General features: G+C 41.8%; 1 protein-coding gene and 1 long non-coding RNA gene across 4 annotated transcripts in view; one reads left to right on the top strand and one right to left on the bottom strand.

Annotated features, from left to right (window-relative positions):
- The window catches only part of LOC135113197 (cytoplasmic polyadenylation element-binding protein 1-B-like), a 272,466-nt gene that overhangs the window by 232,447 nt on the left and 12,387 nt on the right, over nt 1–27,632 (top strand). For all 3 annotated transcript variants that reach the window (XM_064028329.1, XM_064028331.1, XM_064028328.1), the window contains one exon: nt 26,095–26,222. In XM_064028329.1, the coding sequence (XP_063884399.1) occupies nt 26,095–26,222 (128 nt within the window). The remainder of the gene's footprint in view (nt 1–26,094; nt 26,223–27,632) is intronic.
- Nucleotides 5,223–6,863, bottom strand: LOC135113437 (uncharacterized). Its single transcript, XR_010274836.1, has 2 exons — nt 6,274–6,863; nt 5,223–6,005 (listed from the first exon to the last, which is right to left on the bottom strand). It is a non-coding gene; the product is annotated as an uncharacterized LOC135113437 (long non-coding RNA).

Here is a 27,632-nt window from a genome sequence, read left to right as displayed (position 1 = left end):
AACTAGATACACACACACACACACACACACACACACACTTCAGTCACTTGGATTTCCCCCAGACCCATTTCTTCACTCATCTCACTCTGCCACACAAATGTTTTCTCTTTTATGAATACTGATTGAAAACTCCTGTTCATTATCTCGGCTGAATTGGCAGAGATAATGAACAGGAGTTTTCAATCAGTATTCACAAAAGAGAAAACATTTGTGTGCAGAGTGAGATAAGTGAAGAAATGGGTCTGGGGGAAATCCAAGTGACTGAAGAGGATGCCCAGAAACAGATGGAGTGACTAGACATTAGGAAGGCCCCTGGACCTGATGGAGTGTCAGGATGGATACTAAAAGAGTGCAATCAGCAGTTGACATGGGTAATACATAATGTTATTGAAAACTCCCTAATTGAAAGCAGAGTCCCAATTGAATGGAAGAGAGCCAACATAGTGCCAATATACAAAGGTGGTAGTAAAGAGGAGCCTTTAAACTATAGACTGTGTCTCTAACAAGTGTGGTGTGCAAAATGTGTGAAAGATTGGTAAAAGAGAAATGGATGCAGTACCTAGAAGGAAATGAAGTGATAATAAAGCAACAATTTGGATTTAGGAGAGGGAAATCGTGTGTTACAAACTACTGAGTTTTTATTCTAAAGTGGTGGATATAATGCAAGAAAGAGATGGATGGGCTGATTGTGTTTATTTAGACCTGAAGAAGGCCTTTGATAAAGTGCCACTCAGGAAATTCTTGTGGAAGTTGAAGCATAATGGTGGGCTAAGGGGGGCCTGCTGAGATGGATGGAAAATTTCTTGACAGAGAAATGAGAACGGTGGTAAAAGATCAAAAATCATCATGGAGGGAAGTCATAAGTGGAGTACCCCAAGGCTCAGTACTTGCACCAATCATGTTTACAGTCTATATAAATGATATGATGGAGAGTGTGAACAGCTACATGAGCCTTTTTGCAGATGATGCAAAGTTGCTGAAGAAAGTTGAGAGTGCAGAGGACTGTGGAACATTACAAGAAGACCTGAACAAGATATCAGAGTGGAGTTATAGATGGGAAATGGAATTTGATTTAAAGAAGTGTAAGGTAATAAAATTTGGAAAAAGTACAAGAAGAGTAAAAGGAAATTATGTGTTGAATGGTGTAAGGTTGAGTGGAGCAGAAGAGGAAAAGGATCTCAGTGTTACAGTGACTGGGAACCTGATCCCGGAGAGACACATTAGCAAAATTACAGGAGAAACCTATAACTTGTTGAGAAGAATAAGGCAGGCCTTTACATTCATGGATGAAGAGATGGTCAGGAAGATGATCGTGTCGCTGATAAGACCTAGACTAGAATATGCAGCAGTAGTGTGGTCGCCATACAAGAAAAAGGATATAAGGAAGTTGGAGAGAGTTCAGAGAGCAGCTATGAAGATGGTACCAAGTATCAGGGACTTGTCATATGAAGAGAGACTGGAGACGCTACATCTACCAACGTTGGAAAAGAGGAGAGAATGGGGAGACTTGATTGCGATATATAAAGCATATGAGGGAGTAGAGGAGGTGGACCGGAGCGAGTTAATGGTCTGGGATACACAGGACACTAGAGGACATGGGAAGAGGCTGAAGAGGAGTGCTTGTAGAAGAGACGTCAAAAAGTATAGTTTCCCATATAGAAGTATTAATGTATGGAACTGTCTGGATGAGGAGATAGTAAATGCAGAAAGTATACATGGATTCAAGGCTAAGTTGGATATTAAAAGATATGGAGATGGGACAGCATGAGCATAGCTCTTTTCCCATAAAGCACAGTTAGGTAAATGCACACACTGATCAGGATTAAGTCAACAAGAACACCTGATCCATTCGCTTCTAGCAAAGAGTTGATTTTTGGGGAACCCACAACATTACCTGGACCTGGAAGAGGACATCACCAGGAATACCTAAAGTTGTGTTTTGTAGGGTCTGAGTGAGCGAGTGTGGTCCCATAGGTGAGGAAACAGTGTTGTAGTTTTCAGGGCTCCAGCCAACTGGGCATAAGTTTCAAAACAAAGATGGCCAACTTATTATCAGACTCTGACAGAAGTGAAATGAACTTTGATGGATTTAATGAAAATGGCCAATATGAAAGTGAGATATGGTTTCTGAAAATGAGATGGAGGAAAGTGAAAAGCGACACAGAACAGCGGAAAAAGGAGATGGAAGTAGTGTTGCAAGTGGTAAAAACCCTTCAGGGCAAATTGGAGAACTTTGGAAAAGATGGAGAAATATTCAAACTTAAATCTGAACTTGAGGAAATAAGAGTGAGAACAGCACATTATTAAGAAAAATTAGGAATTACAAAACAACATAGTGATGAGAAAAAATAAAGATTTGAAAGCACAATTAGTGAAGGGTGAGAGAGAGAGAGGGCCATAGATATAACGAAAGGCTGGAAAATACAAAATTATTAAGCAGATGTTGACACTTGAGAAAAGCAGCTAAGAAAAAATGAAAATGTAGAAAAGGAAGTGGTGAAGGTACTGAAAAACAATGAAGATCTGGTAAGATATGCATCAGATAAGAAGAAAAGTCTTTTAGTTTATGGAATAAAGGAGAAAAATATAACATACAGACTTAAAAAAAGAGAGAGAAGAAATAAAAACAGTGAAGGACTTGTTGAAAAAACTAAATGATGACACTAAATTTGAGGGAGAAGTGGAAGTTGTTCAACTGGGGCCTTATCTGGAAGGCAAAACAAGACCCATAAAATAAGTTTAAAATCACAACAAGCACCAGAAGAAATACTGGAAAGAACATTCAAACTAAGAGAAGTAGAAGATTGCAAAGATATATACATTAAGAAAATCAGAAATGAAGAAGAGGATAAAAGGAAACATTAATCAAGAACAGAATAAAAAGACTAAATTTTTTGGGAGAGTTTTGGGAGACAGTGAAGAAATGGTACATAAAGGAAAAGGAATAAATGAAAATAAAATTGAAAAAAAGCAGTAAAAATGAAGGACTGAATTTGATGTATACCTACATAGATGGACTGCTACACAGAACACTGTAATTACAAGACTATTTAATAGAAAAGAATTCAAAGGTGGTGTGTTTAACAGTAACAAAGCTAAAAGAAGAAAATAATTGTCATTAACAATAACTACAATATGTGGAAAATAGACAAGATTGGTAGATGGGGGAGGCGTAATGATAGTGACAAGAAAGGAGAAGACAAAAATAGTGAAATATGGAAGAGGGAAAGCAAAAATAGTGAGTGTTAACTTGGAGGATTTTTTTTTTTTTTTTTTTTTTTTTTTTTTTTTTTTTTTTCTTCTTTTTTTTTATGTAGGAAGGGCACTGGCCAAGGGCAACAAAAATCTAATAAAAAAAATGCCCACTGAAATGCCAGTCCCATAAAAGGGTCAAAGCAGTGGTCAAAAATTGATGAATAAGTCTCTTGAAACCTCCCTCTTGAAGGAATTCAAGTCATAGGAAGGTGGAAATACAGAAGCAGGCAGGGAGTTCCAGAGTTTACCAGAGAAAGGGATGAATGATTGAGAATACTGGTTAACTCTTGCGTTAGAGAGGTGGACAGAATAGGGGTGAGAGAAAGAAGAAAGTCTTGTGCAGCGAGGCTGCGGAAGGAGGGGAGGCATGCAGTTAGCAAGATCAGAAGAGCAGTTAGCATGAAAATAGCGGTAGAAGACAGCTAGATATGCAACATTGCGGCGGTGAGAGAGAGGCTGAAGATAGTCAGTTAGAGGAGAGGAGTTGATGTACCACCAAAAACAATTTCTTGGAGCAAGGAAGACTATGAGAAAATAATAGAAGGTACCATCCACTGTTTGACTAAATTTATCAAAAGTAATAAAAGAGTGTTATTGGTTGGTGACTTCAATTGCAAAGAAATAAATTGGGAAATGTTCGAGGCAGTAGGAAATGGGACTGTATGGGGAGAAAGATTTCTGAAGCTGACTATGGAAAACACAATGATGCAATGGGTGACTAAAAATACAAGATATGGGGAGATGACGAACCAACAAGACTTGACCTAATATTACTGAAAGGAATCAACCTAACTAAAGAATTAAGATGTGTGTGCCCCATGGAAAAGTTTATAAAATGATGGAGGAGCTGGAAGAGAGAAAAGCAACAGGACCAGATGGAGTATCAGGCTTCATTTTAAAAGAGTGCAGGAGACAGTTAATTGAAGCAGTATATAACACAATAAAGTGCTCAATATCAACAGGAAGAGTGCCTAAGGAATGGAAGAGAGTAGACATAGTGCTAATTTATAAAAGTGGAAAGAACCACCACTAAACCAGTATCAGTGACCAACATATGTAAGATCTGTGAAAAAGTGATAAAGAAGCAGTGGATAAGATTTATAGAAAAACATACAATAACAGAAAAACAGTATGGCTTTAGACAAAAGTGATGTGTAACAAATTTGATGAGCTTCTGTTTGAGAGTGACTGATATAACACAGGAGAGGGATGGATGGGTAGACTGTGTATTTTAGATCTAAAAAAAAAAAATTACAAAGTTCCCCATAACAGGCTACTATGGAAGCTAGAAAATATAGGAGAATTAAATGGAAAAGTAAAAAAACTGGATGAAAAGTTACTTAAAGGAAAGAAAAATGAGAATGGTAGTAAAAGATGTAAGATTGAAGTGGACAAAAGTAGATAGTGGAGTACCACAAGGATCAGTGCTGGCACCAATACTTTTCCTGATCTATATAAATGATATGCTTGAAGGTGTAAAGAGTTCCATGAGTTTGTTTGCAGACAATGCAAAATTATAGAAGTACATGAGACTTACCATGGGTCAGTTGAAATGTGCTTCGGATTTTGCGAAGCAAGCCACCGCTGCTGGAGAGAGCTTTCACATGAGATACACAAAGATCAAGGTACCGACAGACTTTAAAGAGCTGAGAGCCACCCACATGCCACAAGTTCCCGAAAAATGCCCGTCGGAAAGAGAAACACAAAGTCAAAAGCCCATCTTTCCGAAGGGTGGGAGTGGTGGGCATGTGAAAGCTCTCTCCAGCAGCGGTGGCTTGCTTCGCAAAATCCGAATCACATTTCAACTGACCCATGGTAAGTCTCATGTACTTCTATAATTTTACTTCAACCCACCGCTATTGCTGGAGAGGCTCCACATGAGATTTTAAAGCCATGTGGGTGTACTCTCAGAACTACACAATCCTTAACGTTCTCCAAGTGAGTGATTGAAAATTAAACAAACTAAATATGTATCCCAACTTCATTGTATGAAAAATCCTCCTCCTTAAACAGATATGTCCCTTACAAAAACATATAGTACATGTATAAAACAAACAAAATATGTCAATTGAGATCCAACGCAAATGAATAGAGAAACCTGTTAACATTACAATACAGAATCCAGTATGGCCTCTTGAAAAAAATCTGAAACATGAGTGATCTCCTTATTATAGTGTTTAGCAAAGGTTGTCTCCTGAGTCCAACCTGCCTTAGATAAGATAATGTTAACTGGGACATCCATGGCTTTGGCCTTGGAAGCAGAGGCTGGTCGAACACTGCCAGCCGTGAATTTCTTAGTATTGATACCACAGTCGACAAGAACAGTTTTAATCCACCTTGCCACTGTATCTTTAGAAACACTTTTATGTGGCTTCACCACACTGATGAGGAGTTTCCCATTATCCTTCCCAAATTCCTTTCTCAGATTCTCCGTTCTGTTAATATATTCCTTCAAGGTATTTACAACACACATTCTAGAATCAGGTAAATAAGCATGAAACTTAAGCATTCTCACATTAAACTTCGGACGACACTGCTTAATGTTGCCCCCTAACAAAAGAGATACAGAATTGTTATCAACAATAGCATTGGAATACAATAATAAATGTAAGGTCTGTACTCTTGCAGCTTGAGTCAATGCCATAAGCATCACCAATTTCAAAGTTAAAGATTTCAAAGATAGGTCTTGTAATGGGCTCATGGACCTCAGCTTCTGCAATACTGGCTGCACATCCCAGGTTTCAGCATACCTAGGGCAAGAGGGTCTCAAGTTAAACACACCATGCATAAACCTATTGATAAGTGGATGATTCCCAGCTCTACATCCTTCCAACGTAATGCCTAAAGCAGAGAGAGCACCTCTTGCTGTGTTAACAGACTCATACCCCACCCCTCTATGAAATGTCTCCGAAAGGAAATTCAAAACACTAATTACAGACGGAGTAGAGGGATTGATATTCCATCTATCACAAAATGATGACCATCTTTTAATGTGTGGTCTATATTGCCGCATCGTACCTGGTCTCCACGATGCCATGATAATCTCTGTACCTTCTGACGATACACCTCTCCCTCTAAGTTGTTGCCTGACAAAAGACATGCCATCAATTGGGTGTGGGTCATAATCGGGTGTTCTTCCGCTGATGAGGGATGTCGTAGTACATTTGTTTTCTGAGTGTTGAGCCTGGGGGCCTTGATCAACATTTGCAGAAGAGGGCCCATCCAAGGTTAGGAATTCCACATTGGAACAACCATCCACCCCTTGGCTCTCTCCTCCCTCATTTTCTGTAGACACCTAGTAATGAGAGAAAATGGTGGGAAAAGGTAAATCAGATCAAAACTGGCCCAATTTAATGTGAACGCATCCACATGCTTTGCTTCAGGATCAGGTCTCCACGAGCAAAAACAATCTATTTGCTTGTTTAAGAGAGAAGCAAATAAGTCAATGGAGGGAGTTCCAAAAACTACACACAACTCTTTAAAAATCTTTGGATTAAGTTTCCATTCATGTTTGTCATTAAAATTACGAGAGGCTTCATCCGCCAACACATTCTTCTTTCCTGGTATGTGTGCACAAGTAATCCAGATGTCATTGGAAATACACCAATTCCAGATATCAATGCAGATAAGAGTTACACACTAGTGATTTAGTTCCACCCATCTCATTAACATAAGCAATGGCTGTGGTATTATCACACATAACTTTAACATGGCAGCCTTTAAGCAAGTAAGCAAAAGATTGAAGGGTAAACAAGATGGCCTTGAGTTCCCTTGCATTAATGTGTAGGCAACTTTCTTCTGTTGTCCATTTACCATTGGTGGAATGCTTTAATACACAACCACCCCAACCTAAATCTGAGGCATCAGTAAAAACTTCAACAGAAGGAGCAGTCCGAATAATTTTCCGAACTTGCGTACCTACTTCAGAGATCCACCAACTCAGCTCCATTTTCATTTCCTTTGAGATAGTCATAAATTTGTCAAAGTTGCCCTTTCCTACCTTTAATGCAACAATTTTGGCCTTTTCTAAAATTCTGTAATGGAGCTTACCTAATTCAACGGCCGGAATGGCAGCTACCAACATGCCAACTACCCGAGCTACCTCTCTGATCTTTGCCTTATTTCTACTGGCCAAGGATGAACAACTTTCCACAATCTTCTTCACTCTACGAGCAGGGAGTGTGACAGTCATGGCTTCAGAATCGATGATGTTGCCAAGATATTCTATGCGTTTTGTAGGCACCAAAACTGACGTCCACATTAATACAAAACCCCACATTTTGCAAAATTTCCACAGTATCCTTTAAACAAGCAACACAATTCTCAACTGACTTGCTACACATAAGAGTATCATCTATAAAGGAAGTAATGGTGTAGCCTTTCAATCTCAAAAAAGAAAAAATCGGCTTCAAAAGTTTAGTGAAAAGACGAGGACCTGCAGAAGCACCATTAGGAAGGCAAGTGAATTGGTATATCTTCCCTGCCCATTTAAAACAAAGGTAGTTTTGCTGCTGCTCTGCAATTTTGACTGAATAATAAGCATGCTTCAGATCCACCGAAGCCATGAAAGCGCCTGAACTGATTAGCCTAATTGCCTGCTCAAAATTTTCCATTTTGAAATGGATGTAATTCATGAATTTGTTGAGTTTCTTCAAATTAAGCACCAACCTGTAGCCACCCTCTTTTTTCTCTCTCAAGAAAACTGGTGAAATAATCTGGCCCACCTGTCTGTGAGTCTCTTTGATAACCTTCTGGCTCAACAATTTATCTATTTCATTAGTCATAATAACTTTCTCCTCATCACTAAATTTGTATTCCACTTCCTCAGAAAATAAATGAGTAATGTTCTGTTCATCAATCTCAAGATGGCAATGTTTAACAATGTCCAAAATGAAAGGATCACTAGTAAGTTTGCACCATTCACCAATAAACTTATGAAGCTGACCCGCTTCAAAGTCATTCCTTACCTGAATTACTGCCGGGGATTGTAGTGTCCCCGGCCCCTTGGGTTTTTTGAAGAGGAGTTCCCTCTGTGATAAGAAGGGCGGCCGTCGCCTCTGGTGGCAGGTTTGTGTAAGCCGTAAGGTTTAAACCGGGTAGACATACCCCGGAAAGCTGGCTTCCCAAAGAAACCACGTTGCTTACCACCACTTAACTTCCCAAGACCTGGAGCTCCAAAATGGGAAGTCTTCTTGTGGGTAAACTTGTTCTTCAGCCTTTCGGCCTCCTCAGTCTGTTTGGTAGCTTGAGTAAGATCATCCCCAAACAGTAAGCCAGTCGCAGGAGTCTTATCAGTGCATAAGTGCGCATACTTTTGGTTTATCTCTCGTTTGAGGAAAAACCGTCTATTCATATTCAGTTTAAAGTTTGCATGCCCTAACAACCCCAAGGCACCATTAAGCATAGCCACCTCATGACCAATAACCTGATTCTGCTCCTCATTGGCAAACTTGTCCAGAACAGTAAGTGATTTAACCATAATAGTGGCAGCCTTAGTTATATCCTTACCAATTTCCTTCAGTCGGAAATCAGCTTTCTTTGCCTCAGTTTCTTTGCCTCAGTGGGTAGGGCATCCAGCACTTGTGAGTTGCACTCGACTGGGATAAGTGCCTTACAGTTTCTAGGACGTTTAGAAGCCTCATCTGCCAAAATCTTATGGTCTTCCTCTTTCAAACCATGAGAAAACCAGTGATTCACCATTGCAGCAATTGGTTCTTCAATAGCTTCAGAACAGTCATCCATAGGCACATAGGCCTTAGCTGCTTGTAACAGAATACTGCCCGAAGGAGCTTCATCTTCGATCTCACCTTCTTCAGCACTCATTTCTTGTGATCTAAAGCCAGAAAATGCACCAGAGGAAGAAGGGGGAGGGGAGGCAGAAATCTCATGAGTACCCCCTAAGTCCTGTGCTGGCCCAGATCTGATGCCTGATGTGCCAGGCTCAGAACCAACACTTGCCCTGGCACCTCTGTCACTCTTAAGTTTATTCACATACTCCTGAAGTGCAGCCCAAGCCTCCAAAAACTTGGATAACGTAGTATTGTTAACATCTCCAGACTGGCTAGCTGGTGGTCGGGCGTCCATCTTAGACACACGATCACTTGCAACTTCATCCTCCCTAGCAGAGGCCCCAGACCGTTGGATATTCTTCCTCTTTTTATGCCTAGTGGACGAATAGAGTCAGCTTCCACAAGAATGTGAAGAACCGCTTCTTGGAGGTGTAAAATCCCCCGAGGAAGACATATTGATGAACCAAACTCCTTCACAACAGTACACTCTGTCACCTGTCCCGTTCCTGAGAGATAACGGGAAAAAACAGACAAAATAATCTTAGTTCAGCCCGCTCTTAATACAGATAACGGGATATAATCAAATCGAACCTTAAAACCTGCACCACGGACCAGCAATCACAAAGAAATAATCGCGCCATGGCCGCTTGTTTACATTCACCCGCTCCCAAATGTAGATAACGGGGAAAAACACCGAGACAAAGGCACAGTATAACACCCACAACACACTAGTAAAAAACAATAGACAATGAATAAATGAGAACCTGCTCCAAGTTTGAATAATAGGTAACACGTGTGCATAACCTCACCTTGTTCAACACCGTGTCCTCCCGCTCCTCATGGATAACAGGAAAGGAACACCAGGCACTCTTCCCGCTCCAACAGGATCACGGGGTAATAAAGTAAGGTAAAACAAAGTGAGTAAGGTGTAAAATAAGTGCCAACCCGCTCTGAAATTCAGATAACGGGTAACTAATGCCAAAATGGCAAACCGCCGCAGTAAGACAAACACGTCTTGCCTGTACCGAGAACAAAGCGTCACTGTCGGTACCTTGATCTTTGTGTATCTCATGTGGAGCCTCTCCAGCAATAGCGGTGGGTTGCTGAAGTAAAATTACAAAGACATATAAGAAACAACAAAGACTGAAATTCTACAAGAGGACTTGAATAAAATCTGGGACTGGAATAAGAAATGAGAGATGGAATTCAACGTGAAAAAATGTTATGTAATGGAAATGGGAAAAAATGAAGACCAAAATGGATATATAAAATAAGAAATTAAGAAATAATAAAAGTACAAGAAGACAAAGATCTGGGAGTGATAATGCAGGATAGTCAACATTTGGAGAAATATGTAGAAAATATGTTCAAAGATAAATATAAGATGGTGAGAAATATTGGAACAGCATTCCACTACATGGATAAAGATGTGATGAGAAAGATTATTATCACCATGATTAGACCAAAGCTGGAATATGCTAAATCAGTGTGGTCTCCCCACAAAAAGAAACGTGTAAAAAAACTAGAAAGGATGCAAAGGATGGCAATGAAGATGGTTCCAGAACTGGAAGAATTAACATATGAAGACAGGTTAAAGGAAATTAACCTGCCAACATTGTAACAAAGAAGAGTAAGGGGAGACTTAATACTGATTTATAAGCTGTGGAATATAGTGGAAGAAAGTGATAATGAGAAACTACTGCTAAGAGAAGAAGAAAATACCAGATACACATGAGGCCACAGAAAAAAAAATAGGAAAAGGGGTATGCTTGAATAACAAAGAAATATAGTTTCCCACAGAGAAATATAGAAGTTTGGAACAAGCTAAGCAAGGATGTAATATCAGCAATGAGCATGGACAACTTTAAGGAAAAACTGACAAGTGTAGATATGGAGACAGGACCACATGAGAGTAGCTCAGGCCCTTTAATTTACAACTAGGTAAATACACACCATGGAAAGAAGTTGAAAAGACCATCTGTAGAAGGGGTATTAAAAGAACAACTTTCATCAAAGAATATTAGAGACCTGGAATAGCTTGGAAAAAGATGCTTCATGTAAGGTCGATTCATGATTTCAAAGCCAAATTGGATGATAGATGTAGAAATGGGACAGCAGAGGCATAGCTCCCCTACCTGTATACCACAACTAGGTTAATATACCACATAGTATAGTGGTCAGCACGCTCGGCTCACAACCAAGAAAATCCGGGTTCAAGTCCTAGGCACAGCAAAGCCTCTTGATCTGTAGCCCCTGTTCACCTAGCAGCAAGCAGGTATGAGATGTAACCTGAGGGGTTGTGGCCTCATTGTCCTGGTGTGTGGTGTGTGAGTGGTCTCAGTCCTACCCAAAGATCAGTCACTATAGGCTCTGAACTCTTTCTGTAGGGTAACGCCTGGCTGTGTGACTAGCAAATGACCTTAGGTGAATGACACAGAAAGAGCAGTAGAAGAATTAAATGTAATTATTTGTTAGCCAATTAAATAATTAGTTAAACAAGAGAAGAGAAACACTTGGGAGTAATTATGACAAATCAGATTAGTTATCACTTGAGAAGCACATAAATAAAATGATTAGAGAAGTGTATAACCTGCTCAGAGGTATAAAGACAGTCCTTCCATACCTGGATGAAGCTATGATCAAGAAATTGATAACATTGATGATACGAACAAGATTGGAATATGCAGTGTTGGTGTGCTCACAAAGACTAAAGAAAGAAATCAGAAAGTTGGAAAGAATAGAGAGAGCTGCAAGAAAATACCAAAGACTGAGTGATCTCCCATACAAAGAATGAATAAAAGATTTGGTCTAATAACATTCAAAGAAAGAAGGCAGAGAGGAGACCTAATAGTGATATACAGAATCCAAGAGGGAATGGAAAATATCGGTAGAGAAGATTTGGTGATCAGGGTTGCAAGTGATAGAAGAGGACATAGCAAAAAACTGAAAAAGAGCACAGACAGAAGAGACGTCAAGAAAAATAGCTCTCTACATAGATGAATAACAGTGTGAAACAAACTCAGTGAAGAGATTGTGTGTGTGTAAAAAACAATTCATGAATTTAAGGCAAAGTTGTGGTAAGAATCTCTCTCTCTCTCTCTCTCTCTCTCTCTCTCTCTCTCTCTCTCTCTCTCTCTCTCTCTCTCTCTCTCTCTCTCTCTCTCTCTCTCTCTCTCTCTCTCTCTCTCTTAAACATCAATATATACATAAACTACAGGTCTAAAGGGTCACTTTGCCTCATGCCCTATGTAAAAGACCTTAAATATTAGTGAAAAAAAATAAAAATTTACATTTATAATTATAAAGTTATTTACAATGCCTAGATACTAAAAAAGAAAAAGAAATACACTGTGGCACATAGTGAGTAAGTGTTCGTGTCACTAGCAGCACCATCAGGGTTGGAAGGGCCGCCCTCCACCTATGGGCCGCCAGCTTCACCTGCAGTGTTGACATTTGCTGAACAGCTGGTGTGGCCACAGTGAAGGTGTTTCACAGGCAAGCAGTCCTTGCAGTATAGGTCCTGAGGTGCTGACTAGACTGTGACCTTGGTACATCCACAAGCTGATCAGTGGTGGACACCATCCTCATGTCCCTCCCGGCAGCTCACAGTGGTAGCCTCAGTCTGGTCAGGTGTGGCACTTCCTATACCTGGCCCTTATGGAGCACCACAAGTGCTCCAACATCCTGCTGGTGTTCCAGGGAGTCCAGGGGAGCCAGGTCCTGTGATGGTGGCTGGAGGTGGTTGCCCTCCATTAGCTGCACAACTCTCTGCTCAACTTCGTCCAGCTTCCTCATGTGCATGGGTGCACTAGACATCCATGACAGGGCAGCATACTCCAAGTAAGGCCAAATCTTTGCCTTATACAGCAGGAGTATTCCTCTGCTGTCAAGGAAGGACGCTACCCTGTGCAGGGTGAAGACGCAGAGGGAAGCTTGTCGAGCAATGGTCTGGAGGTGCAGGCCGAAGCATAGTTCCCGGTCCACGTCCACTCCGAGGATCCTTGCTGGCTGTCTTGTCATCTGTAGGAGTGGAAGAGCATGCAGTCGTCAGCATAGGCAGATATACCTGGCACGAGCTGCAGCAGGTCATTTATATACAGGTTCCACAGGATCAGACCCAGTACAGAGCCCTGTGGAACCAATGCATGCACCGGCAGGGCAGATGATGCCTGACTGTTCATGACGTGAAGAGTCCTGTCCTGGAGGTAATCACTCAACAGGTGTAGTAGATTGCCCTGGATGCCCTTGGCATGCAGCTTCTCCAGCAGGCCAGCATGCAACACCCAGTCAAAGGCTTCTGCTGTCCAAGGCGACTACCAGGATGTCCAGAGCATTGTCGAGGGCATCTTGCCAGTCATTGGAGAGGAGTATGAGGAGGTCTGAGGTGGACCGTCCAGCTCTAAATCCAAACTGCTAGTTCAAGAGGAGTCTGTTATCATCCAGGTGGCAACATATTTCCACCGCCACAATCCTCTCGAATACTTTGCCCACCACAGACAGTAGGGAGATGGGCCTGTGGTTGCCTGGATCAGACTTGGCAATCCTCTTGTGGACTGGCACCACATGTTCCCCCTTCCACACTGAGGGCCAAGTGTTTTTTTCCAGGAAGGCCGTGAAGACTTGTGAGAGTGGCACTGCCAGCTCACTTGCACAGTACTTCAGGGTCCATGGGCTGACGTCATCTGGTCCTGTGGCCTTTCTTATGTTGACTTCTCTCAGCAGGTGCTCCACCTTCTCCCTTGTCAGGAGAAGGGTTGTGACCATCTTGGCTGTCTTCTGCTCCAGGCTTGGGGGAGGCCTCCCAGGGTTGTTGACGGTCATCGCCACAAAGTGCTCAGCCAGGAGCTCCACTTTGTCCTGGCTGCTGGATGCATGAGAGCCATCTGGCCTGGTGAAGGGAGGAATGGCTTCTTGGCAGTTTAGACACTGCCTCTCCTTCACAAGGGTCCACCAGGTCGTATTTCGAACTCCGGGCCTGCACAACTTGGCTCGAGGGTCTGTCTCCCACCTCCTTTTTGCTCACTTGCTGGTTGCCTGCATACTTCCCGGTAGAGGTTATTGTTCCTTCGTGAAGGGTTCCTCTTGTACCAGAGCCAGGCAGAGTACTTCCTCTCGGCAGCTAGGCAACAGAGATAGCCAAAGTAGGGGAGGTCTGAGGGCTTGGAGGTGAAGCAGTGGCGTGGGACATGTTTCTCCTGCAGAGCGAGTATGTGCACAGTGACAGCTCATGCTTTGCACTCTGCTCCTCCAGAGAGCAGATTGTTCCAGTCAGCACTGCACAGAGCTTGACGCAGGGAGGCCCAGTTGGCTTGATTCCACAACCAGATGGAGCAGGTTGTGGCCTCATCACATGCCACACTCACATTTATGTGAGTCAGGACAGCATAGTAGTCTGAGTCACCCACAGGTCCAAGCTGATGGCAGATAACAGCCCTCTCCTGCACATCAGTGATGACAGGGTCAAGTGACCCTCCCCACACATGGGTGGGGGAGCTGACATAATTACAGAAGTACATGAGACTTACCGTAGGTTAGTTGAAATGTGCTTCGGATTTTGCGAGGCACATCACGTCTGCTAGATGGTAGAGTTCACATGAGATACACTACACTTCGCCACACAGTCAGTCTTTAAAGATACAACTACCCACATGAAATATTATCTCCCAACCCTTCCAGTCAGTGAATTTTTGTTGTGTAAACCAAGAATCATCAATTAACAAAGGGAGGGAGTGGAGGGCATGTGAACTCTACCATCTAGCAGATGTGATGTGCCTCGCAAAATCCGAAGCACATTTCAACTAACCTACGGTAAGTCTCATGTACTTCTATAATTTTACTCTGGCAAATCACTTGTCTGCTAGATGGTGCCGTTCACATGAGATTTTAAAGTCATGTGGGTGTTGTATGTAAAGGGTTCTGTCAAAATTCACATTTTGTAAATAGGTGTAAATAAAAGTTCCTATTACAAAAACCCAATTTCATTTATGAAAATAGAACATGATTTTTACTGCTGATAACATTTCAAACCTTACATTATACTGAGCCTAGCACTGCTTCTTGAAAAGGGTCTATTCCCCCTTGTATATCCTTATTATAATATTTAGCAAATGTGGCTTCCTGCATCCAACCAGCTTTTGCCATAATGGTGGCAATAGGCACATCCAGTGCCTTGGCCTTAGACACTGACGCAGGTCTAATACTATCTGCTGTGTACCTCTTGGTATCAATCCCACACTTACATAACATGGTCTTAAGCCACCTTGCCACTGTGTCCTTAGAAACACTCCTATGAGGTTTTATATAACTTATGAGTAGTCTCCCATCTGCATTTCCAGATTCTGTCCTTAGCCTCTCAGTTCTTTCTATATATTCTTTCATAGTCTTAACTACACACAATCTGTAATCCTGAGGATAAGCTTTAAATACAATAGTACGAACATTAAATTTTGGCCTGCATTGCTTGATGTTACCTCCTAACAAAACTGAAACAGATTCTTCTCCAAATGCCATATTCACCAACAATAATAAGTGCAAAGTTTGGATCCTGGCTGCTTGTGTCATTGCCATCAGCATCACCATTTTTAGCGACAAGTCTTTCAGTGTTAGGCTGTGTAGTGGTTCCATGAGTCTTATCTTTTGTAATACAAGTTTCACATCCCTGGTCATCGCATACCTGGGTGTAGAAGGGCGTAAGTTGAAGATTCCCCACAGAAATCTGTTGACGAGTGGGTGATTGCCCGCTCTGCAGCCTTCCACCATAATTCCTATTGCAGATAGAGCCCCTCTCGCCGTGTTAATGCTTTCATAACCCACATCCCTTTGAAAGTTATGAGACAGAAAGTTTAATATATCTGCTACAGATGGTGCAATGGGATTAATGTTCCCTCTACTACAAAAGAGTGTCCACCTCTTGATGTGAGTGTTGTATTGTCTACCTGTTGCTGGTTTCCAAGAGGCCATAATGATTTCCGTACCTTCTTTAGATATGCCACGTTCTCCAAGTTGTTTCCGGACAACTGACAAGCCATCAAATTTGTGTGTTTCATTATTGGGTGTTCCTCTGCAGTTGACGGATGCATTAGCACATTTTTCCTTCTCTGTATGACCCGAGGGTCGTCTACTAGCATCCGAAGGAGCACCCCCATCCACGGTTGTGATGGCCAAAGTGGCACTATCGTCCATCCTCTGGTCCTTTCCTCCCTTAACTTCTACAGACATCTAGAGATCAGAGAGAAGGGAGGAAAGAGGTAAACCAATTTAAAATTAATCCACAGAATTGTAAATGCATCAATATACGCAGCCTCTGGATCTGGTGTCCATGCACAGAATGGAGTCATTTGTTTGTTCAAACGTGAAGCGAATAGGTCTATACAAGGATTCCCAAATATAGAACACAATTCCTTAAATATCATCTCATTCAGCTGCCACTCATATCTGTCATTAAAGGAACGTGATGCCTCGTCAGCCATGACATTACATTTGCCTGGTATGTGGGAAGCTGTCAACCATACCCCATTACTAAGACACCATTCCCAGATGTCCCTACTAATGTCATCACAAACTATTGACTTAACACCTCCCATCTCATTCACGTAATTAATTGCTGTGGTGTTATCACATAACACCCTGACGTGTAAACCTCTAAGGAGATGTGTAAAAGATCTCAATGAGAATAATATAGCCAATAATTCACGTGCATTAATGTGCGAACGCACCTCTTCAGGGGACCATCTGCCATTGGTAGTGATGCTATTTAGGCAACCTGCCCATCCTAGATTTGAAGCATCTGTGAACAACTCGGTATCTGGTTCATTTCTGAATATTTTCCTGTTTTGATTCTCCAATTCCTTAATCCACCAGTTTAAATCTGTTCTAATCTCCTCTGTAATGTTCATCCATCTATTAAAGTCTCCACATGCCTCTTCCAAAGCCTTGATCTTTGCTCTTTCCATCCTCCTATAGTGCATCTTCCCCATCTCTACAGCTGGGATTGCTGCCACCAGCAGGCCAATCACTCTTGCCACAATTCTAATTTTTTCTTTGTCTGTTGACTAAAAGAGAGCAATGCTGTATAATCTTATCCCTCCTACGCGCCGGCAAGGTAACTGTCATGGCCACCGAATCTATCACATTACCTAAATACTCAATACGCGTAGTGGGACTCAAAACAGATTTCTCCACATTTATGCAGAAACCTACACTCTGCAACAACTGAATGTTGTCATTCATGCAATCAAAACATCTCGGCAAAGAGCTACTATACAGAAGCGTATCATCAATATAACTAGTGATGTTGTGGCCTTTATGCCTAAGTGTAGAGAAAACTGGCTTCAGAAGTTTTGTAAATAGATGAGGACCATCCAAAAACCCGTTAGGTAGACATGTGAACTGGTAAATCTTATCCAACCATCTAAAACACAGATATTTTTGTTGTTCCTCTGTAATTTTTACTGAATAATAGGCTTTCTTAAGGTCTATAGAAGCCATATAATCTCCTTGACTAAGCAACTGTAATGCTTGTTCAAAATTTTCCATTTTAAAATGAGTATATTCTACATGCCTGTTCAGTTTTTCAAGATTTAACACCATCCTATAATCCCCAGTCTTATTCTTCCTCAGAAAAACTGGTGAAAGTATTTGTTGATCCTGTCTATGTGTCTCTATGATGGCCTTTATTTCTAACAATTTTTTAACCTCCTGATGCATAATCAGTTTATCTTCCTCACTAAAGACATACTGTATATCCTCTCTAAACAAATATCCGATATTAGCTTCATCTATATTCAGATGACAATGTTCCACCATATCCAAAATGAACAGGTCACTTGTAATCACACGCCATTTATTGATAAACTTGTGAAGTTGCCCAGCCTCAAATTGTTCTCTCACCTGGGTTAACGCCGGGGGTTGTGTTGACCCCGGCCTCTCACATTTTTTGTTGTCCAAGCTTGAGCAGGGTAGGAGCGCCTGTGTTCATCACTGGAGGGCATCCTGCGAAAATCATATGGCTGATATCTGGATGAGAATCCACGGGAGGAGGCCTTGGCAAAAAAGTTACGTTGTTTACCTCCACCAAATCTGCCACTGCTTGCAGTCCAAGATGTAGGCTTCTTAAAAGTGAACTTGGTTTTCAGCCTTTCTGCCTCCTCAATATTTCTGGTGGCTTGTGACAGGTCATCCCCAAACAATAGATCCGTCATGGGAGCCTTGTCAGCACACAAATGAGTATATTTGGGATTAATGTCCCTCTTTATGATATGTCGCCTGGTCAAGTTATTTCTGTAGTGGGCATTACCCAATAATGCCAATGCACCATTGAGCATGGCCACCTCATTTGCAATAATTTGGTGCTCTTCATCACATGCCACCTTGTCTAGCACAGATATTGATTTTATAATAGTAGCTGCCTTGGTAATATCTTTTCCCACTTCCCTTAAGCGGAAGTCTGCCTTCTTTGCCTCTGCAGGCAGCGCGTCCAGGACCTGTGGGTTGCAATCCACTTGAGTTAATGCATGGCAGTTACTTGGTCTAAATGTCACCTCATCCTCTACAATGGCTTTGTAATCTTCCTGCCTCATGCCATTAATAAACAGGTGGTTCACCATTGCAGCAATTTCCTTGTCAAGTTCTTTTGAGACAGTTTCCGTGGGTCCATAATTCTTAGCACCTTGTAACAATATACTATCATGAGGAACATCCCTCTGGATTTCCTCTTCCTCATCACTGTTCTCCCTCAGTGGAGTTCTAAATCCAGAAAATCCTGCCTGTGATTCCCGGCAGGAGAGCATTGTTATGAACTGCTTTTGACTTCACAGCCCTATTTTCCTTCTTAAGCTTGTCCATGTCTTTCCTCAACTCAGTCAAAGCATCCATAATCATGCCCAAAGAAGGCACAGTGCTGTCTTCACCAGCGTATTTTGGAGAAGGGGAAGGTGACCGAGAGTAACTTAACCTCTCATGACGAGTAGAACGGCTCTTGGATCTGGATCTTTCTTCATCATGTTTACTCCCCTTGTGTAGTTCCTTTACCTTAGCTGAGGTGCATGGCATGCTGGTAGTTCTGAATCTCTCAGGACTGGGGCAAGCATCAGAAGGCGTCCTAGACATGGCGGCTAATCTTAACAAGACGCCACCCCTTTTAACAGCAGTTCCTTTTTTTAACCCCACGGGTGCCTTAACCTCACACACAGGGCAACTGTAAATCAAAAATTTTTTCCCTATAGTAATCTGGTAAGTCAAATGCCCCCAGGCTTGTAAATAAGGCAATATTCTTCTTGCCCCAATAATGGGTAACAAGATGGAATCGGTGCCTCATCAGCAGGCCATCCATGTTGTCTGTGAGGAATTCTATGCGCCCAGGGCCTTGGCACAGAGGGTAGTACATGGCGCATAGCAGCAGTCCTATGCCTTCCCTCATTACTGTTTGGAAGAACAGTGCCTCCATCGCTGCTGGCATATCACTAGCAACATCTGGGCCTGCATCCCCTCATGGAAGCATGCAGCATTGCTGCCACCAGTTCGCTCAGACCTGTCCTTCCTGGTCCAGTGAGTATATCCTCAGATTCTCCCAAAGGACGGCTTAACCTCATCATTTAGCCAAGTTTTCATGGCCACAATGATGTCCACACTGTGCCTCAGGATAAAGCTATGGGTGAGGTCACCGATGTTTGTGCAGGGACCATGAACATTTGCTGAGAGGACAGTCAGCATACTCCTTGCACTCCATGGTGATTCTGCCATGATGGGGAGTGCTTACCACAGGTGGGGAACACCAGGGTTATTCAGTAGAGAGTTGTGGGGCGTCCATTGCCAACCTGTTGTTTGCCCCCACTGATGCCGCTGCAGTTGTGCCTGTAAGTGAGAGAAAGCTGGTAGGGGGGGCCAAGTGGTAGGAGGTTGGTTGCCTCACCTCAGCAAGTACATGTCTGAAGAGGCACTCCTGCCACTCTTCAGCTGCCTGGGCATGGCACCTGTCCACCATGTGGCCCCTCCCTGCACAATAAGTGCACCTGACATTACCGCCACGTCTGTTGCAGTTCCTTGTGGTGTGTCCCTGTTGACCACAGGTGTAGCACGTGGGGCGAGTGAGGCCATGTGAACAAGTGGCGGGGTTGGGTGTGGGTGTGGGCCGTGAAGAGGTAGAGTCCTGAGGTGTGTCAGAGGAGCTGCTTTGTTGTGGGTTCCTCCTAACTCTTCTCCTTTTTCCTCTTCTCCTTCCACCCCCAGAGGCACTGTTGTTGCTAGCTGTAGCACCCTCTCAGCTGCTGCTGTTGCTGCTGCTGCTGCTGCAGCAACAACACAAAGGGTGGTGGGCAACAGTTGTCATCAGGTGTGCCACTAGTAATATAGGTAGGAGTTGTTGGAATGGGTTGGGCACTGGGAGGGGGAGGGGCACTGGTAGGTCTGCTGGCTGCTTCCCTCCTGAGGCTTTTTGGCTTTCCTGACCACCACTCATTCCAGCCAGAGGATTTTGAGCACATAGTTGCCCATTGGTTGTCAGTGGCACTGGGCAGCGCACTCATGGCTTATGTGACGAGTGGTTCAGCAAACTGCTGTCCTGCACAATATTAGTGTATTGGTTTCTTACTGTCCTCTTCTATTACTGTAGAGTAAGTAATACTGTAGTACATAAGATTAGAGCACAACTCAGTAATGAAATTTTGTTCTTACCTTGGAAGGAAACTGTTTTAGTTATGCACTGTATGAAGCAGAAGGAAGGAAGATGATACAATCACACTTTACACACCAGAGTGCATTGAACACACAGCCTTATCACTATACATGATGTAGGAGCCTTTGATGACATTCTTACAAGCTGTTTCTTGATGTGTAAACACATGACAAAACACGATGTGCTGAGAGTTAGACACATTGCACATCGGAAGATGAGGCAACAAACTGAAGTGACAAGCAGACTGAGCAGAGTTGCCAGGTCATGGACTGTGTTCCCACAGAATCCCATCCCAAAACTAGCCCAAAAACCATGACCTTGCTCTCTAAAACTGTTGATAAGTAGCCCAAAACTTGAACCATCAGAAATGTGTATGTTTGATACTCAAGATGACTGACAGTTATAACATAAAAGGAAAACATACTTGCTAACTAATGTACTTTCTTTTTTTTTGCCTATTACATATTACATAATTCATACTTGCAAGTTACATTCAACACTTTTTTGTTTTGTTTTTTTCTCCCCGTACATTTCTAGGCTATATCTGATAATTTGACATGCTCATAGTCATCAGCAGTACTGAGTAAAAAGGGAGATTATTTCCTAAGTTGGTTTCATTTCATACCAACATGTTATTTCTGTACTCGAATGCACACACATACAGTCTGTTCTTCAAACTCATGTGTTGCATCCTGTTCCTAAGTTTATTTTTTATTAAGTTCATTTGTGAGAAAACCCATTCAGTCTAAGCATTGCTGATAGTGCAAGCACTGAGACACCAAACTGCCCCACCCTCTTAAAATCCCTCTCCCCATGAGACATCCTGGTGGCTGTGAATAGTCATCCAGAATTTTAACTAATCACCCCAACATGCCACGACACTTTATGCAAAACCCGTCAACCCGTGACTATCATTTTTTTTCCCACTATCTCTGACCAGAAACAGCCCAATTGGGGGGCGTGTAGCATTTTCAAAAGGTGGTAAGGTTTTTCAAAAAAGATGGTGCAGTTTTTTTTCTCACGCAGAGGTTAGCCACACCCTCTGCAGTGGCATCACACATGCCTAACTCCTGATTGGCTGCTGCCTGAGAGGAGGCAAGCAGCAGCCAATGAGGAGTTAGTCGTGCATGACATCACTGCAGAAAGTGCGACTACCTTCCATGGGAGAAAAATATTGAACCATCTTTCAAAAATATATGGTTGACTGCTTGTCAGCCAACTCTCCTACATTTTATGACCCAGTATATTCTTGAAATAAAGCAAGTGTTCAATAATTTTTAAAAAATGTAATTTGTGAAGTTCACAAACAAGTGTTTGATAGCCTTAAAGGGTTCATTATATCCAAGATTTGGTAAATAGAGGTTAAGGCTTCATTATATCCAAAATTCAGCAAATAGAGGTTCATTATATTAAGAGTTCATTGTACATGTTGATTCTACAGTCACTGCTGAGTTTGATGTTGTCAACCAAAACTGGCTCTCCTGTATATGAAGTGAGTTACAACATATAAAATAGAAACATGTCTCACTTAAGCATGCAAAATTTGGCCTGACATGATTTCTTGTGAGAGAGCAGTGCAGCTAGTCATCTGTGACCTCACAAACCCACCAAGGTGCCAGGATTCTAGCTTAAGTGAACATGGTACATGCTGTAGGAGTAGCTGTCAAATGTGCATACAGGTTGGTGCAGAATAAGAATTGAGGATGTAGGAAGAACTGGTATTTTGATGGAGTAGTTGGCTGGACAAGCAGATCAATGCATGTTGTCAAGATGGTTTGAGCATGTAGAGAGAATATAAGACAAAAAACCACTGAAGAGAATATTGTGGTCAAATGTATGCTGTGGAAGGTTAAGTGTATGAACTGTGTGAAAAGAGGAATGACTGCTGGTGGTCTCAGTATCGGACTAGGTGCAGAGTAGGTAAGTCTCATTATGAAGAAGCAGGAGTAAACCAGTGTAAGCTGTCAGGCTTTGTCATGGATGTATGTGGCCAGCTGTGCTATGCCCAAGCTCCTGGGGTGTAGTAGGGTGGTCCATAAGAGTAACCCTTTTCACCAGGAGCCAATGGAGATACAAAGGGTGTTCAATGAGTTCTCAGCCTAAACCAGAAGGAGCAGAAATAGAGCGAAAGTTCACTCAACTTTTTTTTTCTTCAATGGACTCACCTTTGACCATGATGCACTTCTCCAGACTTGTCTTCAGCAACAAAAATCTGTCCCTGAGGGGACCTGCTGGGTCCCCTCATCCTCAGTGAGAGAAACACCCTACAGCTGCTTCTTCATGTGTGGGGAAAAGATGAAAGCCTGAGGATGCCAGATCAGGAAATAAAGAGGACGAGGCAACAATTCAAAGCCACAAGACATCACTTGTTCATGGGCATCATGCTCTTGTGCACAGGAACATTGTCCTGCAAGAGAACACCTCAGGTCACTTTCCCTCAACATTCTCAAACAGAACGTCTCGAAGCTTCCCCAGTAGGTCACCATAGTGTGGTTCGTTAATTGTAAAACCATGATCCAAGAAGTCCATGAGGGGGTTCCTTTCAGGGTCCCAGAACAGTCACCATGACTTTCCAAGATGACTTGGTGACCTTGAATATTGATGACATCAGAGAGGAGGGATGCTTCCATTGCTTAGATTCAGCTTTGGTTTTCAGATTGAAGTGAGGAACCCATGTTTCATCCTGGGTTATGATTCAGGCTATAAATCCCTCCTAATCTGCACTCATGAGGCTCAACATCTCCATTGAATCTGGTTCTTCTGCTCAGGTGTCAGCATTCTTAGGATCCATGAGGCAGATAGCTTGGAAAGATTAATCCTTAAACAGCAGTGATCATGTATTTAGGTATGAGCCAGCAGCTCACTCGTGGTGGTGATCATCTATTAAGGCATGATTTTTCGCACTTAGAGTTTTGAATTCAGACATCTCATTTTCCTCTCATGTTCTGGAGACGTGGTAACTAAATCACTGGGGAGACAAGTGATTCTCTTCTAGGATTGAGGTCTCAATTGTGATTTATGGAGCTATGGAGGAAGTGTCTGGCAACTCATGTGATGTGCCGGATGGAACAGCTGCTTTCTGTCTGCTTTTCCACCACAAATGCCACACTACCACAGCTTGGAGATCTTTGTGTGTGTGTGTGATTTATAAATTATTTACCACTATTAATTTCTCTCTCTCTCTCTCTCTCTCTCTCTCTCTCTCTCTCTCTCTCTCTCTCTCTCTCTCTCTCTCTCTCTCTCTCTCTCTCTCTCTCTCTCTCTCTCTCTCTCTCTCTCTCTCTCTCTCTCTCTCTCTCTCTCTCTCTCTCTCTCTCTCTCTCTCATAATCTTACTGTAAATGTGGGGAAAGGTTTGAAAAGGTCAGAGGGAAAAAACAAGGAAGACAGATAAGGGGAATAGTTAATGAATGGGTCAGTGGGAGCTGGCACACCAATAAAGAAACAGACAGACAGACAGACAAAGATTGTCTAGACAGTTCTTCCCTTATTTTTATTTTTTATTTTATTTTTTATTTTATTTTATTTATTTATTTATTTTTATTTCATATACTTATGAGGGGAGGAAGGGATGGAACAGAAGGGAGGACAGGGAGAAGTAAGAAATGAAATAAGATGATAAACAATGTGAAGAAAAGGAGAGAGAGAGAGAGAGAGAGAGACCGACCAATGTTTGGAATAGTAGCCATTTGAAAAAAACAGGAAGAACTGTATTTCAAGGGAAACAAGATGTGTTAGAAGGGCAGTTTGTGTGTGTGTCTGTGTCTACAGCAGCAAAAGCAACATAAATAAACCTCTCTCCACCAGGAACATCTCCCTGCTGATCAGAACCTTCCCGCAGCACGGTGCATCACGATGCCCAGAAATGTTTTCATTTTCTGACCATAGATTTTGCCTCAGCTCGCATACAGAAAATAAAAGTTTATTTTCATTATTACTATTGCTAAAGTATCATGTAGGAATAAGTAGACATGTAATATCTCATATTGAAAACTATTTTACCCTGTATGTGGAGACCTTCAAGTTACAATACATGCCACTGTTTAAGGGTTAATGTGATCATGCAGGGTAACAACAGATTTATTACTGATCCTTGTTGAGAAGCATTATATCACATTGAGATTCTATTCAGCAATTATCCATGACCATGCTCTCTACCATGACCAGTTTCCTTGGTGACTGCAGTTGATGGACCACCACTTTGGGGGTCATCCTTACACAAGTTTTGGCTCTGCTTGAAGAACACAGTCCAGCATTTGACACTGAAAGAGGATATAGTATTGTCCCCAAGTGCTGTCCTCAACTCCTCATGAATCAAATGAGGCACATTCCCTTCAATTGCAGAAAACTTTATCACAGCTCATTGTTCAGCTTCACTTGGGTGCCATCCTTACTTACAAAAAGTCACTGTTGAACTGAATCAAAAACATTGTGAGGATGCCAGCCCATGCATTAATTGCTGGAACACATACAAACATGTCCCAGCTGCGGCAAGCTCCTGTCTGCTTTCCTATGTTAGGCTGAGAACTCATTGAACATCCCTCACATAGGAATTATGTGTGTGTGAATGTGTAGTGCTTTGTCTGGGCCATCATATGTGGCACTGGAGGCTGGGTATAAAGATGCTCACTGACTTACAAACATCTAGAGGTATGAACAAGAGGCCTGCCTCAAAAGAAATCTTGAGTCACCTGTAGCATTAAGATCAAGATGAAGATGCACCATGTTGTTACACTTGCATTGCTATCACTGAATGTGAGGACAAAACACACACTCTTTCATAGTGCTAAGCTGTGCAGCTGGCATAAATAAGTGCAGTGTTTTCAATACCCTGAGTTATGTGGTCCTCAAGTTTAGCACTATGGCTTTGGAAGAAAGCAAGCATGAAACTTAAAATGGCACTGTACACCCAAAATGTTTTTACAAAGTAACAACTTGCAAACAGCCATATGGAACCTAACTCATTCATAATTTGGGGAACATCTGTATTGATGGATTGATTGATAGATGATGGATAGAAATCCATTCCTAGATGATTTTTCAACTTTCCTTTTATCTTTTGAGTTCACCTCATATTTGGTAAAATATAAGTTATTGGTAGTCATTCTCTTAATTTTTTACATGTTTATCACAAGTATCATCAATCACCTCTTAATTTAATTGTAATTTCTGTAACATGAAAAATATGTTTTACTAGCCTCTTCATGACCCTTTTTTACTTGAGCACTCAGCCATGCATCTGAAAGCTTTACTGCTTTTCAAAGATATGGCTTAAAGATAATTTGGCACTTCTAACTTTGCAATCTATTTGCAACTATCTGTAACTTTTTAACTTATGTGGAGTAAAGAAAATCAGTAATAAGTAACCTTCTTATTTCAGGCATCGACACAGACAAGCACAAGTATCCCATTGGCTCAGGGAGAGTTACCTTCAACAATGAATACTCCTACAAAAAGGCTGTCCGAGCAGCATTCATAGAAATCAAGACTCCAAAGTTCACCAAAAAGGTACTGGCTCGGGAAGTGACTTTACATCTTAATTTACCACCCACGTTATTTGTCTGTAGACACATTTCTTTAAGGAATATTGAAATTTAAAGGTAGGTTGCTGTGCATGTTATGATGGATTGATGCAAATGGGCACAGTGTACTGCATGATTTTTGCAAATCACAACTTTGATTTTAGTTATACAGTTACTTAAGGAAAGAGCACTAAAGGGATGGATGTATAATGTGAAGTGTAAGGTAAGAGCACTAAAGGGATGGATGGATAATGTGAAGAGAACATTTTATTCAAAAGGGATAACTTTGGAAAAAAGGGCAGTTGTGTATGACAGAAATTAATTGAGACAGTCATAAAAATGAAGATAGACAGTCTGGAGGGTTCCATATGGAAGGGGACAGATGCATAAGAGTGTAATATAGACTCTGCTCTGGAGGGCTCCATATGGAGGGGGATAGATGCATAATAGTGTAATATAGGCTCTGCTGATGGGCCCTGATGTAGAGATCCAGATATGCTGCACAAGTGACCCTCAGGCTGTATGATCAGTGAGGATTAGTCCCATCTCATGACGTATCTGAAGATCAAGTCAATGATGAGCAGGGAAGCCATAGGAAAGGTTTTATAGGTCACACAATAGATAATAGAGGAGTATTTAGGAAACAGTGAAAAATTTAAATGTATGTAACCTTGGACCTTGAGAGGGTTTATGGTGTTTATTGGGAAGCTCTAGAATTTTCTTAAATTTATTGTGTGGCAGAAAAGTTGTTAGAATGAACACATTTTATAGAGAAAGAACCATATATATGAGGGAGATTTTAGTGAGAATTACTATTGGAGGAAAGTGGAATAGGAATGTGTACAGTGTCTGTGAAAGGTATTGTGCACACCCTGTTTTTTCATGAATCTTTCATCATGTTTGCAATTTGTGAAAGTTAATAAGAGATCATTCAGTTCCTGGCATTTATTTAATATTTTGTCATATTGCCCTTGACTCTGATGGCCAATTTGAAGTGCTTAGGCATTGATTCAGCAAGATTCTTGAAGCATTCCTTGTCCATACCATAGCACCACAAATTTTTTTATTTCATTGGTGAGGCACTAAATGGATGACATGTTGCAGTCTGCAAGGCAATTCTTGATGTAACTCCAACAGTTCTTGATGGAGCTGAGATCTGGCAAGTTCCCTGGCAAGTCAATAACCTGAATGTTGTTGTATTTCTCAGCCACTGCATAACCTTTTTGGCTTGATGACATGGAGTGCCATCATGCATGAGCATGTTACAACCATGTAACTCATAGAAAAGCAACATATGATCCTCCAGTATTTGCATGTACCATTCACCTGTCATCATTTCATCCTTAGGAAGGAAATACAATCCTCCATGCCCCCCCCCCATCACCACTAAATGCAC

Source organism: Scylla paramamosain, chromosome 25 (genome assembly GCF_035594125.1).
Source record: "Scylla paramamosain isolate STU-SP2022 chromosome 25, ASM3559412v1, whole genome shotgun sequence".
NCBI lineage: Eukaryota > Metazoa > Arthropoda > Malacostraca > Decapoda > Portunidae > Scylla > Scylla paramamosain.
This window is presented reverse-complemented; position numbering and strand designations above follow the sequence as displayed.